The sequence below is a fragment of the Aptenodytes forsteri genome, unplaced genomic scaffold (genome assembly GCF_000699145.1).
Source record: "Aptenodytes forsteri isolate BGI_AS27 unplaced genomic scaffold, ASM69914v1 Scaffold270, whole genome shotgun sequence".
Lineage (NCBI taxonomy): Eukaryota > Metazoa > Chordata > Aves > Sphenisciformes > Spheniscidae > Aptenodytes > Aptenodytes forsteri.
In genome coordinates this window covers 879635-891914 of record NW_008794631.1, presented here as the reverse complement: position 1 = coordinate 891914, position 12280 = coordinate 879635, and the positions used below count along the sequence as shown (strand labels likewise).

The window sequence follows — 12280 nt, the reverse complement described above, 5'->3', positions numbered from 1 at the left end:
TGTAAGCATTACCTAGCAACAACTAAAACATCGGTGTGTTATCAACATTGTTCTCATCCTAAATCCAAAATACAGCACTGTACCAGCTACTAGGAAGGAAATTAACTCTATCCCTGCCGAAACCAGGACACTCTGGAAACTCCGAAGCTGCTGTTCTTTTGTAAGCTGGGAGGGTACCTGTAAGAGGAGATGTACATGCGGTGGTTCTTGCACTTTTCCAAAAGTATCTCTTACTGGCAGCTGCTGGAGACTGGATTGACCTTTTGTACCTTTAAAACAGCTGTATTTTTGTGATCTTAGCAGACCTTTGTTTTTCATGCAACTGTTAATGTATTTCTTTGAACAAAAATGCAAACGTGACAACAAATAGAAGTATGCACTACAAGTTTTAATAATACTGTGCAGATGAATTGAAGCAGTTTCTTCTGTCCGGTTGATAATTTTCTCTCTGATTTGTCTCCTTTGATTTGGTGAAACTCTAATTGACTGTTCTACAAGTAACTCGTTGACCTAAGAGCAATCCAAAGCATGTATTTTCCCTGATTATGTAGCCTTTTTGTATTTTAGGTTTAGTTTCCTGTTTCTTCAAATTTTCAACATCATCCCAACCATTAAAAAACAAAATAAAATGTCAAGGATAATCTTCAGATATATGGATAACTTGTCTCTTCAAACTGTGTGGTAACTGTAATTTCACGTGTGTACTACGTGATGTGAGGAAATTGGCATTTTAAATTTCAGAGCAATCTTTTCAGTTTGCTGTATGAAGCTGATATCTTCAGTGAGTTTAAAAGTAAAACCTTATTTTGCTGAAAGTCATATTGTACACTGTAAAGATGAGCCTTATCCATCTACTGATCTGTTCAATAACCTGTCACACAGGGTAACAAAATGCACAACGCATAGGTCCTTCTAACTGCTTAGCTTAGACTACTTCTAACTCGTTTTGCCTATATTCTTAGCGAATTCTGTAAAATGGTTCCATTGTTATTCAGCCCATCTTACTATATGGTGAGACTTAATATCAGAATCTTGTTTTCAGAGTTCTTTTTTCCCTCCTGTAGTATTAGTGAAGTGCTAACACAAGGCATGCTGGGGTTAAGCATCATGCTCTGGGGAGGTGACATTGCAGCCAAGCCTTCTTCATAGCTGAGCTCAGCCGCCGGTGAGACCTCTGCTGGCCATTGAAGTCAAGTGCTCTTTTTGTAGCACAAGAACGTTCACGGGTTTTTAATACAGTGTCCTTTACTAGGTGACAATTTTTAAATGAACAGATAAGCCTCGATATGGCATTGGTTTCTGAAAACTTGTTTAGAGACACATCAAACCTGCATTAATATTTACATGGTGTAGTGATTTGCTAACTGAATTTGAAATAAATATAACAAGCTTTAACTAACAGTCTTTCCTTTTACTGTGAAAAATTTGCTTTTGGGGGAGCACATAATTAGCTTTAGGAATCTATTAATAATGAATTTACTTTTTTAATTATTGCTTTTTGGTTTTGTGGTTTTATTTAAGCATGCTAAGCTAAGCCTCTGTATTTTTTGTTTTTTAGATTTGACACAGTTGAAGGCATGTAAGTGGTCATTTAAATTTTTCCAAAAAACTTAAAGACAAAAATTTTATAAACACAAAAGGGGTTTCACTGTTTAATGTTTCAAATTTAAAACAGTTTCCTATTATCCCACTCTTGGCATTGGTTTTTTTTCCCTAGCAGGTCTTTTTTTTGTTTTGTTTTGTTCTAAAGCTGTGCTAATGTAAACTTTAGGAAGTTATAAATACTTTCAGTGACAAATATCTCTGTAAAAACCTATCCTCTTTAGAAACTTTTTGGCTAAGCGTCAAGACAAATTTGGTCAAATTTGAACAATGAGAAGAAGTGCATTAATTATGAAATTCCCAGTTTCTGTCCATAGCTCCATCATCTTTATATAGATGCTTATAAAGAATTAGTGAAATTTTCATCCTTATCTGTAAATTTACAACTCTTCATTGGATTGGGGATTTAGTTACTTTAATCTTTTCTGACCATGGTTTTATCTTACTACTGGCTCGCAGAGGTTCCACTTTGCGCATATCTAGAATAGTTTTTAATTTTTGTAGATTGACTGTCATGGTTTAACCTCAGCCAAAACCAGGACGTTAACTTAGAGGGCTGTTTTAACATACATCCTGTTAAATCAGTTAAATGTTTTACATCTTTGTTTAGTGGTTCGGGTTTTTTTACCTTCAGCTTTTTTTTTTGTTCAAGTCCCTTGTATAGTTTCATCCTGAAATACAGGATGATGTGTGTTTACCCATGCCACATACTTAAGACCTAACAAAACCAGTTGTGACCTGTGTTGTAAAGCTCTCAGCTGTAAATGCTTGCTTGTTAGTTTATCAAATTTTCTGTGCAGACTGTTTTTACCACTTTCTCAAATGCAGCTCGCATGACATCCCCATTAGATTACTAGGTTGTCAATACAAGGATGGTTCTGCTCCCCTTTCAAGTCTGTAGAAACTGCAGCAATGATTCCTCAGTATTCAGATCTACTTCCTAGGTTCATTTTTGAAGAGCAGATACATTTGAGAACTTTACACTTCTAAAAGGTAACAACAAGAAAATAGTCTTGTTTTGACAGCTGGTTAGCTTCTAGAAGTACGGCTGCTCACCTCTTCTTTCATTTTCTTCTTATTTTTGTGTATTATTGCACTTCACCTGTGTTTAACCATTTTTTTTTCATTGACAAAAGTTGGTAGCAGTTGGCCTTTTGAAGTGCTAAAGTAAACGTTAGACTGAGGATCAGTTTCAGTTCCATATATTATACAGCATTTTACTCATCAATCCAGGCTTTGCAACTACTAGTTCAGATTCAATTTAATTTTTTTTTTTAAGTGGAAATGCCATCTCCCCCCGCCCAGTTGTCACTTTTAAAATACTGGTATTTGAGGAAAAAGTTCATATGGCCTTGAGTTCATATGACACTGATTACTTTCACTGTATGCTTAGTTGGTGAAAATGGGCAAGCAGGAAGGATAAAATGAGCCATTAATAGTCAAACCAGATGTTTGATCTATAACCTCCATTCCTTTAAGAATGAGTGGCAAATTCTGAATCAAAATAGACATTGCTAATTATGTTTCAATCATTACTGAAAGTTAGTCAATTCTTTTCTCCTTTTAGAATGCTTTTTCTGCATGATTTGAATCAGAACAGGGGTTTTGGGTTTTTTGGGTTTTTTTTTTTAAGATTTGAAATATTATTTTTGATAGAGCTTAAGCTTGCCACCTCTTTTTTACAATTTGCTGGTCTGAGTGACTTTTGCATACATTACAGTAGATACCCTCTGCTGGTTGATTGTAACAGTTCCAAATATATTCAGTTCTTCATTTTTACCCACACGATAGTTAAAACTTTGTCATTTTAAGCTGTATGTACTCAAAACTGAAAGAAGAGGCCAGTGATTTGTTTTGATTGCTCTTTGTTGAACAGCAGAAAAGTCTTACAAGACTGTGTGTAGCAATCATCACTAGATCAAAATCATCCTCATTTATTGGGAGTTACTTAATGTGAAACTTTCTATTTAAAACCTGTATCACCATAACATGGATAGCAGGCTTATACAGCTTTAAAAGTTCAGTAAAATCCAGGAAAGTAGTTACTGTATTTTATGTTATTTTTATACATTAAGTTTATTAATAGCTTTCTAAAGGAAAATCTTCCAACTAACACTTCCATGAAATACCGATGTTCAGTTGCCTGAACGTTTTTTTGCAAAGTTGCTATCTCTTCAGAAATATGACCACAGCGTTCAACACAGTTGTAATGTTAACTTACTCTTGGGCTCACTTTGAACAGTGAAGATTTAGAGAGGAAATGGGACTTTTGTCTGCAAAGCTCTTTAATTTTTTATTATGTCCATTAACTTTTGTATATATTTGAACGGGAAAGAAAAAGATGCCTGAAGATCACTTGGAAGATGCTAATTTTTTTTTTTGTTTGTAACTTTGATTTCCTCTCTTCCCATGACCAGGTTCTACTAAAGATAGAAAGTCAAGAGTTTCTGTTAACCTAAATGTAATGTAAATCAATTGTGGGGGAGGAAAAGATATTGTATGAAATGTCTTTTTGAGGAAAGCTTAACTAAACAGTTAATATAATAATGCAAATTGAATTTAAGGTAGCAGTGCATACAGCGATGTTATTTATCTTAATGCTTCAGCATTTTTATCTTGTTTTTTACAGATGCCCTAATATAACAGACAGGAAAAAAAGTTCTTATTAGCTAACTTCTTCTTCTGGATTTATGGCAGGAGCCCATTGGCACAGATGGAGGAGGAAAGGAGGGAGCATGTAGCCAAAATGAAAAAAATGGAAATGGAAATGGAACAGGTGTTTGAGATGAAAGTCAAAGAAAAAGTTCAGAAACTGAAGGACTCTGAAGCTGAGGTAATCAAAATGTCTTAAACCCCAATATGCTTGAGGCTGAACAAGTGTAGAGATGGCTCTTTTTGCCAAGACTTTGCAATATAACCTCTGTCTAGGAGTTGATTCCATAGTTAGATTTTATGTTTAAAGACAACTCAGTTATTCTTTCTCATCTTGTTGTCTTTGCTGAGATGGTATAAGGCCAAACTTAAAATGTAATTTTAATGTTCGCATGCATTCTCGTTTTATTTTCACAGTCACGGTATGTTAAAATACTCTAACTTTCTTACCCTCTTTCTCTCCCTCTTCTTTGGAATATTTTATGCCCGTTCTCTTCCATGTGCTTTAAAAAGTTCTTGAGACTTTCATGGTTTACATAAGCTAATGTAGTAATGAGAATTTGCTTTGCATATTAAAGAAGCACTTCAGGAATTTGATACGATGTCTATAAGAAGTGATCTCAATGAGAATTACTAGACTAAGAAAGAGTCAGGGATATGTTGTTGTCAGTGTTTTGGTGTCATTTGACCATGCATAAATCTTATGGATATTTAACTAATTTCTGTCATCTCCAGGTGAAGTCTTAACAGTAAAACTGTTTTTTATGGGCTTCAAGCAGCTCTTGAAGTGATTTTCTTAAGAGACTATTATAAAATTACATTTAAGTAGAAAATTAATTTAAGTTTTGAGAAGGCAGCTTCTCACAAGAAACCTAATAGAGAAGTTCAAAACTGTCAAAGTTCCTAAAGAAAGTTGGCTCCAAATTTGAGGGAAGTTGAGGAAACTTGGAAGGACAGTTGAAATGCTTGGCAGCCTAGGCATTGTAAGGAGCCAAGGCATACTGGATCAGAGGGAAAAAAAAGTATCAATCTAGATTTTTTTTTTTCTTTTGGAGAAGCGAATAGATAAGGATATGAATGCTAAGATACACCAGTCAGCAATTTGAGGATTTTAAAGCTAGATGTTTTAACTGGATCATGGTTTAATTAGTCACTGGATTTATCCTTCCTCAATTTCTGTCTCGAATCTTTTTGAATCCATTTATACTTCTGGCCTCCATGCTCCTTGTTACATGAAAAACAAACAAAAATCTTTCTTTTTGTTTTTCATGTACTACCTCATGACTTTGTGACTGAGTGCATCCTGTGATACCAGTTTTTAAATGTTCATGCATTTCATTCCTTTTTTTCTTCACTATTCATGACTTCATAAACTTCTGTTGTATTTCTCTAAATGTAGAAAAGTAGGCAATAGACAGTGCTGAGTATAAAGCATTTTAAAAAAATCTGTAAAAGGAAATATGTTTTGAAGGGTTTATGTAAGATAGGGACTTGCAAGAGAGTAAGGAAAGAGGGAGTTTTATTTAACTCAATTCAAAAACGTGTTACACCACACAAAAAGAATCACTTTTCCTGACAGTGTCTCCATTCTCACATACGACACATTTGATTGTCAGTCTGTCCCAGCAGCTTACAGGAGAGACTTCTTATACTGTTCTGGCGGTGTAGACAATTCACTTCAATAATACTAATAATAATTCATTTAATCAGTGAATAAATTAATCCACTTAATAGTAATGTTTTCCCAAATAGATCCTTAATATAGCTAATACTATAGGATGAAATCAGTGTTAGGGATTTTTTCCCCACGCAAAGTCAGAGATGCTGCTAATTTATGCGTTACTGATACTCGAATGAGATGCTGCTAATTTATGCATTACTGATACTCGAATGAGATGCTGCCAACAAAGTCAGAGATTCTGCTAATTTATGCATTGATACTCGAATGCTCTGCAGTTTGCTTCTTAACGTTTGCATCAAATATCAAGTATTCTTGTTACTGATACTCGAATGCTCTGCAGTTTGCTTCTTAACGTTTGCATCAAATATCAAAGTATTCTTGAATTTCCTTTTGTTTGCCACATGTAGCTGCTTACAACTCCTGTTTGTAACTCAGGCAGCATTTGGGGTGTTTTCTGTTAACTGTAAAGTGAGGCTATGGGATTAATACCCTTTTTGTTTCTGTTATTGGCAATACCTATAACCTTAGGGTTTTTGGTCTAAGAGTTACTTTCTCTGAAGAGAAAATATAATACTCTATTCTCTTGCGTTAGTATAGTTGCTGATGTTTGTTACCACAGCTCCAAAAGTTGCTGTGTTTTCTGCACTTACTGACTCTGTTCGTAACTTTTTCCTGTAGCTGCAGCGACGCCACGAGCAAATGAAAAAGAATTTGGAGGCACAACACAAAGAATTAGAGGAAAAGCGTCGCCAGTTTGAGGACGAGAAAGCAAACTGGGAAGCTCAACAACGTATTTTGGAACAACAGAATTCTTCCAGGTAGATTGGAGTCTTGCCCTGCAGTTGACAGTAAATGTTCTGTAGCTTTCTGCTAAAAGGCAGTTCCTGTGGTAGTAATGGTCAATGGTGGTCGACCATTATGGAGGTGTCACTTAAAAGCCAAGAAAAATCTTGAACTGCTTTTAGTTATAAATGAGCATATATCGGAAGTATTGGGAGGATTATTAGCTTCTAAAGCAGATTTTAATCTGTGAATACACTGCCCATATGTAACTGTATCTATCTAAGAACAACTACGTTTGTATTTGAAAGCTAGATTGCATCAGACTTCTGAGGGATGAAGAGTTAAAGCTTTGAGAATGCAAGTGTCTAATTCTCCTAGTCCTTGGAAGGGGAAATCTGGTGATAAATGCATTGGTTGACTTCATGTAGTACAAGTACTGTGTACTTAATAAGTTTCATATATTGTATTGCAACCAATAAAGCTTTATAAAATGCCTATTTTAAGGTTTACATTAGTAATTTAAAAAAAAAAATTCAGAGCACGTATGCATTATTTAACAAACTTTTTTTATATCATTTTAGAACCTTGGAAAAGAATAAGAAGAAAGGGAAGATATTTTAAATGCATCATTTTGACCACCAGTTATGTATTAGTTGCCAATATGCCAGCCTGGACATCAGTGTTTGTTGGATCCGTTTGACCAATTTTGCACCAGTTGTATCCATAGTAATGGATTTAACAGCATGACAAATTTTTGTTAATTTTGATGGAGAATGAGATGCCTTGAATTGTCTAGGGTGTTGTGTACTTGGAAAAATAACAGCTCTAAGTACCTTTTTTCCTTTTTTTTTAAACATGTCATTTTAATGCAAAAGAAAACATTTTACTGTTGTACAATCATGTTCTGGTGGGTTGACGGTTTACAGGACATTAAAAAATGCAAGGACTCTAGACGGTTTTTAGTGAGGATAAATTGCCATAATATGATGCAAACAATGCTTCTCTATTATCATAATACAAGAATTCCATTCAGTGCAGCATATACAATAATGTAATTTAGTCTAACACATTTGACCCTATTTTTGACACTTCCATTGTTTAAAAGTACACATGGAAAAACAAAAGTTGTAGGCTTACAGTGCACCTAAGCTTTTTATAACAACCCTTTTATGTTTTGGATTCTTTAAATATATGCTATTCTCATTTAGTAACTTCTTTAGCCAGAAGGATCTCATTACTGCTTCATTTTTTGTAATAACATTTAATTTAGATATTTTTCCATATATTGGCCCTCCTAAATAGAATATAGCTTCTTTCATATGGTAGGAACCAGTGAGTAAAACTTTCCTTTAACTCCCTTTTTACATTTTATGGTAAGTAGCAGGAAAACGCATTTATAGGTCATTTCTAGGCAAAATTGTGGAGTTAACTACCAACCTGTTTCTACCTGTGTGCAGTCTTTCTTTATTTTACTAGAAATGGGAATATGGCCTCAAGAAAAACATCACCATTTCGCATTTAGCTGTATTCATATACTGCATTTCTGTATTTTTGTTTGTATTGTAAAAAGTCACATAATAAACAATGTTGTGATGTAACACGCTGCTGTGTCAGAAATTTTAAAGGCGTTAAAACAGCCAAGTACTTCTTCGGGAAACCTTTGAACCTTCTGGCTTCCATCCAGACCGGATTGACCTGCGTCCTTGATTTGCCCAGGGATGAGTGTAAGGTACGGAAAATGCCTTTGCCGTGTGGAATTGTCAGAAAATCCAGCTTCAGTGGCTGCGCTCTGGCTCGGCAGAACAAGGGTCTGTCTTGCCCAGAAGAGGGCACTGAGTGTCCACACCGCCCTGCTGTGTCCCACTAGCTCCGGTTTCGGTAGTCACGCCTTCCGCGCTCTCTTACGCCTTCTGCAAGCTTTTATGTGTATCTATGTCAGGTTGCTGTGTAACAACACATTTGCAGCCTCTTCAGGTACTTCTGTTAGGCTCTGTTGGCAAGGGCGGGGTGTTTTGTTTTGTTTTTCATTTTAGTTAATTGAGTCAGTTTTAATCAATGTAGTGGCCAGGAACTTGATATTTAAAATACAACCTGTAAGTTGCTTAAAAAAAAAAAATACAATGGGGATTTTTAATGTCTGTCTTTGCCTGTGAAACAATGAAGAATGGCTCGTTTTTTGCTTTTTGCGTTGTTCCTTGTATTACCCCTGCTATCACTCTGTTTCTGTTCAGTTTTCTTTTACATGCGTTACGCTTATCAGAAATATCACTTATTCAGATAGAGCTTCCCAATGAAATGAAGATGTTTTCAGTCATCTATATAAAGGCCTCCTTATAACTCATTTCAAATATTCTGCCTGTCTCGTTTCAGAGAAGGCACACATTATCAGTTAAGCGGACATAGCTTTCCCTTTCAGGTAAACAGAATTGCAAAACCTCATCTTTTAATACATCATGGCAAATGTACGCTGCCTGCGTCTGCCCCCCACTCCCTCAGGTTTCAGTTTAATTCAATAAATTGAATAATATAAAGAACAGGCAGAAATTACCATGTAGGACAGAAGCTGCGGATTCTGAATTGCTTTTAGGACTCATCAAAACTCAGGATGGATGTACTGTCTGTGGATATGCTAGTGCTTTAGCACTCCCATCTGCTCTGAAGTAGGGATTTCATTGATCAGAAAACTTGTTTGAATCATGCTTGTCTTCTTTCTCCCCACTCCTATTCTCCATCCTCCCACACACACGCTGGGGATAAACAGAAACTGGTATAAGCTCTTGCTAGGCCTTTTGTATGAGGGCACATAGATATTCTATAACATAGCATTTGTGTTCGAATGAAAATTTAGAGCGTACAGAAATCAAGTGTTCAGAGTTCTCTTCTGAAATGGAGCATTGTCCTTTTGGGAAGACTTCTGTCACCTTAACTTGTTTTTTAAATGCTTTGGTTTTTATGGTAAGTTTGGGCTGCACCAGAAGAGTACAAGTTTGCCAAAAACTAGAATTTGTTTTCAGACTTCTGCACTTCTCTAGTTGGGGGGGAGGGTTAATTAAAAAAAATTTGAGAATAGGAGGCGTGAACCTGTGCAGCTTGCAATATAGTAGCTGTGTAGCCAATAAAAAGTCTATAAGCTAAAGAGGTACTATGATACAGCCCAGGATTTTTTCTTATACTGAATAAATCGTAATTTAAATGTGTTATTTCTGTAAAAACTCATTTTACTTGCTAATAAATGGCACTTAAATTTACCTGTATTTGTGTCACAACTCAAAGTACGTGCAGCAGAGGTTTTGAGGTGTGGTGTGCATGCTAGTTGGTCAGAGACCTGTTGGGGGGGGGGGGTTAATTAAAAAAAATTTGAGAATAGGAGGCGTGAACCTGTGCAGCTTGCAATATAGTAGCTGTGTAGCCAATAAAAAGTCTATAAGCTAAAGAGGTACTATGATACAGCCCAGGATTTTTTCTTACACTGAATAAATCGTAATTTAAATGTGTTATTTCTGTAAAAACTCATTTTACTTGCTAATAAATGGCACTTAAATTTACCTGTATTTGTGTCACAACTCAAAGTACGTGCAGCAGAGGTTTTGAGGTGTGGTGTGCATGCTAGTTGGTCAGAGACCTGTTGCATCCAGGTGTCAGTGGACAGTACTAGGCTTGTCTCTTGTTTCCCTTATGGCATGCTGTGAAACATTACCTGCTCCACTGAGGCACAAAATAAGAGTATTAAAGAGCAGTTCTGTACATCTGCTGCATGTTTCTATAACGGTAGTTGTTAGAATAATATAGTCTAGTCTTCAGGCAGTCAAGAGGCTGGAAATTTTGCTGCTCTCTTTTAGAATGAAGATCTCAATTCAGCCTAGAGCGTGTTCCGTTAAAGAGGTAGTGAGGAAGGGAAAACAGTCGTCGTCCTGTCATGCGTGGCACTGCAAACAGCCCAGTTGAATGTGCAACTACACTAGCCCATACATTTTGGGGGGGGGTATATTTACTTTTATATAGAGGCAAATATGAAAGTGCACCTATATTTTTATATATGAAAAAGTGAATAAAGACTGCAAACTTGGGACTTTCTTCTGATGTGAAACACATTCCCATATTGGGTTGCTTATCTGGCTGACCATGATTCAGGTTCAGCATCCTAAGTGTCTGGATGCTAATGTTCCTGCTTCCAGCATGAAATACGAAGTGCCAAGTTCTGGTGGAGTGGCGTTGTGGTTCTTCCAGTTTTCACTGCGTTTCCCCTTGGGTGGTCGGTGACCAGCTGATGCCCTTTCTGGCTCCTCAAAAGGCCACGTGTTGGACCTCTTGAGTTCAGGTGACCTCGTATCACCAGAGTACTCCTTGTGGTCAGGCTGCTCGAGCAATACCAAAACCGTCCCTCAGTTTGGCACCCCAGGGAGTGAGGCAATCTACATTTCCACTTCATAATTTCCAGAGTAAGCATAAAGAATAGATCCTTAATTGTTTGAGAAGAGTATTGGTTTTGTCTTCGTTGATTCAAGAAACCCCTCAATCTGGTTTAAATATAAATGGCTTAAAACATTAATGCTTTTAGATGTTTCAATACAAATAAATCAATATGGAAACCAAGAATTGGGCAGGGTCACCAGTTCACGCTTTGGAAATAAGCAGAAAGCGTAGCTGAACCTGTGGAGCGAACCAGTGCATGAAGGGTTCATCTTCCTCGTTTGTGCAGTATTGTCAAGCTTCCTTTGGCTTTGGGTAGCGAGGACAGGCTGTGTTAAGTGCCCAAGGTAGGGATATGCTTTTCCCCAAGGGCTAGCTGCTGAGGTTGCTTTTGCATCAGTTCTTGGGTTTCCTGCCAGCTTAACCTTAATGTTTACGAGCCTGTCTTAATGCAGTTTGCATTTTTCCACTGCCAACATCTCCGTTTCCTGACCTTATGCTGCTTAAGGCTCAGCAAAGGCAATTATTCCCTTCTCCACAACCCATGCCTGCTTCGTCCCATCTTCTGCTGAGCATCTTGCTCTGCCAGGTGGCTGGTGGGTTTGGTGGCCAGCCATCATGACAACCTGCCCCTGACACCGGGATCTGCTGTGTCGCTCTTCCTGAAATGAGCTGCTCGTACCTCCACTCCTTCAGGAATTGGAGCACTTCTGAAGCTTTGCACTGCGTTGTGGTTTTGCCCACCCCTGCCTTCCTGTTGCCACATGGTTACTTCTCCCAGGAACTACTCAGCTGCTGCTCTTGGCAGCTTCCTGTGCTTCTAACTAGTCACAAATGTTCATCTTTAGAAATGTGCGCTATATCCTGGTAAAAATGGCAGAGGTCGTCTTCAGAGAGTGCAAATGGGAATCCTCCCCCGCACCCAGATCTAACCACCTGCTGATGCTGGAACAAAGCACTGTTCCCATCACCTTGGTTCGCTGATACAGATTACTGGCTTTCTTCTGCTACCGATAGTAGTGAGGAAGCACAGTGAACGAACGGGTCTTTCCCTTCCTATGGTTGCCAGGATATACAGCTGTGAGTCCAGAGAGTTTGATCCATTCATCAGGTATCCACAGCTGCCTGGGGCATCCCCACGTGAGCAGGAGG

General features: G+C 37.4%; 1 protein-coding gene across 2 annotated transcripts in view; it reads left to right on the top strand.

Annotated features, from left to right (window-relative positions):
• SEPT7 (septin 7) overlaps nucleotides 1-8318 on the top strand; it is a 72035-nt gene extending 63717 nt beyond the window's left edge. The window contains exons 11-14 of one of the 2 annotated variants that reach the window (XM_009273470.2): nucleotides 1559-1579; nucleotides 4300-4435; nucleotides 6614-6753; nucleotides 7300-8318. In XM_009273470.2, coding sequence (XP_009271745.1) covers nucleotides 1559-1579; nucleotides 4300-4435; nucleotides 6614-6753; nucleotides 7300-7339 — 337 coding nt within the window. In that variant the 3' untranslated portion in view covers nucleotides 7340-8318. The remainder of the gene's footprint in view (nucleotides 1-1558; nucleotides 1580-4299; nucleotides 4436-6613; nucleotides 6754-7299) is intronic. The other variant, XM_009273471.2, reaches the window with a different exon arrangement.
• Nucleotides 8319-12280: the final 3962 nt, after the last annotated feature.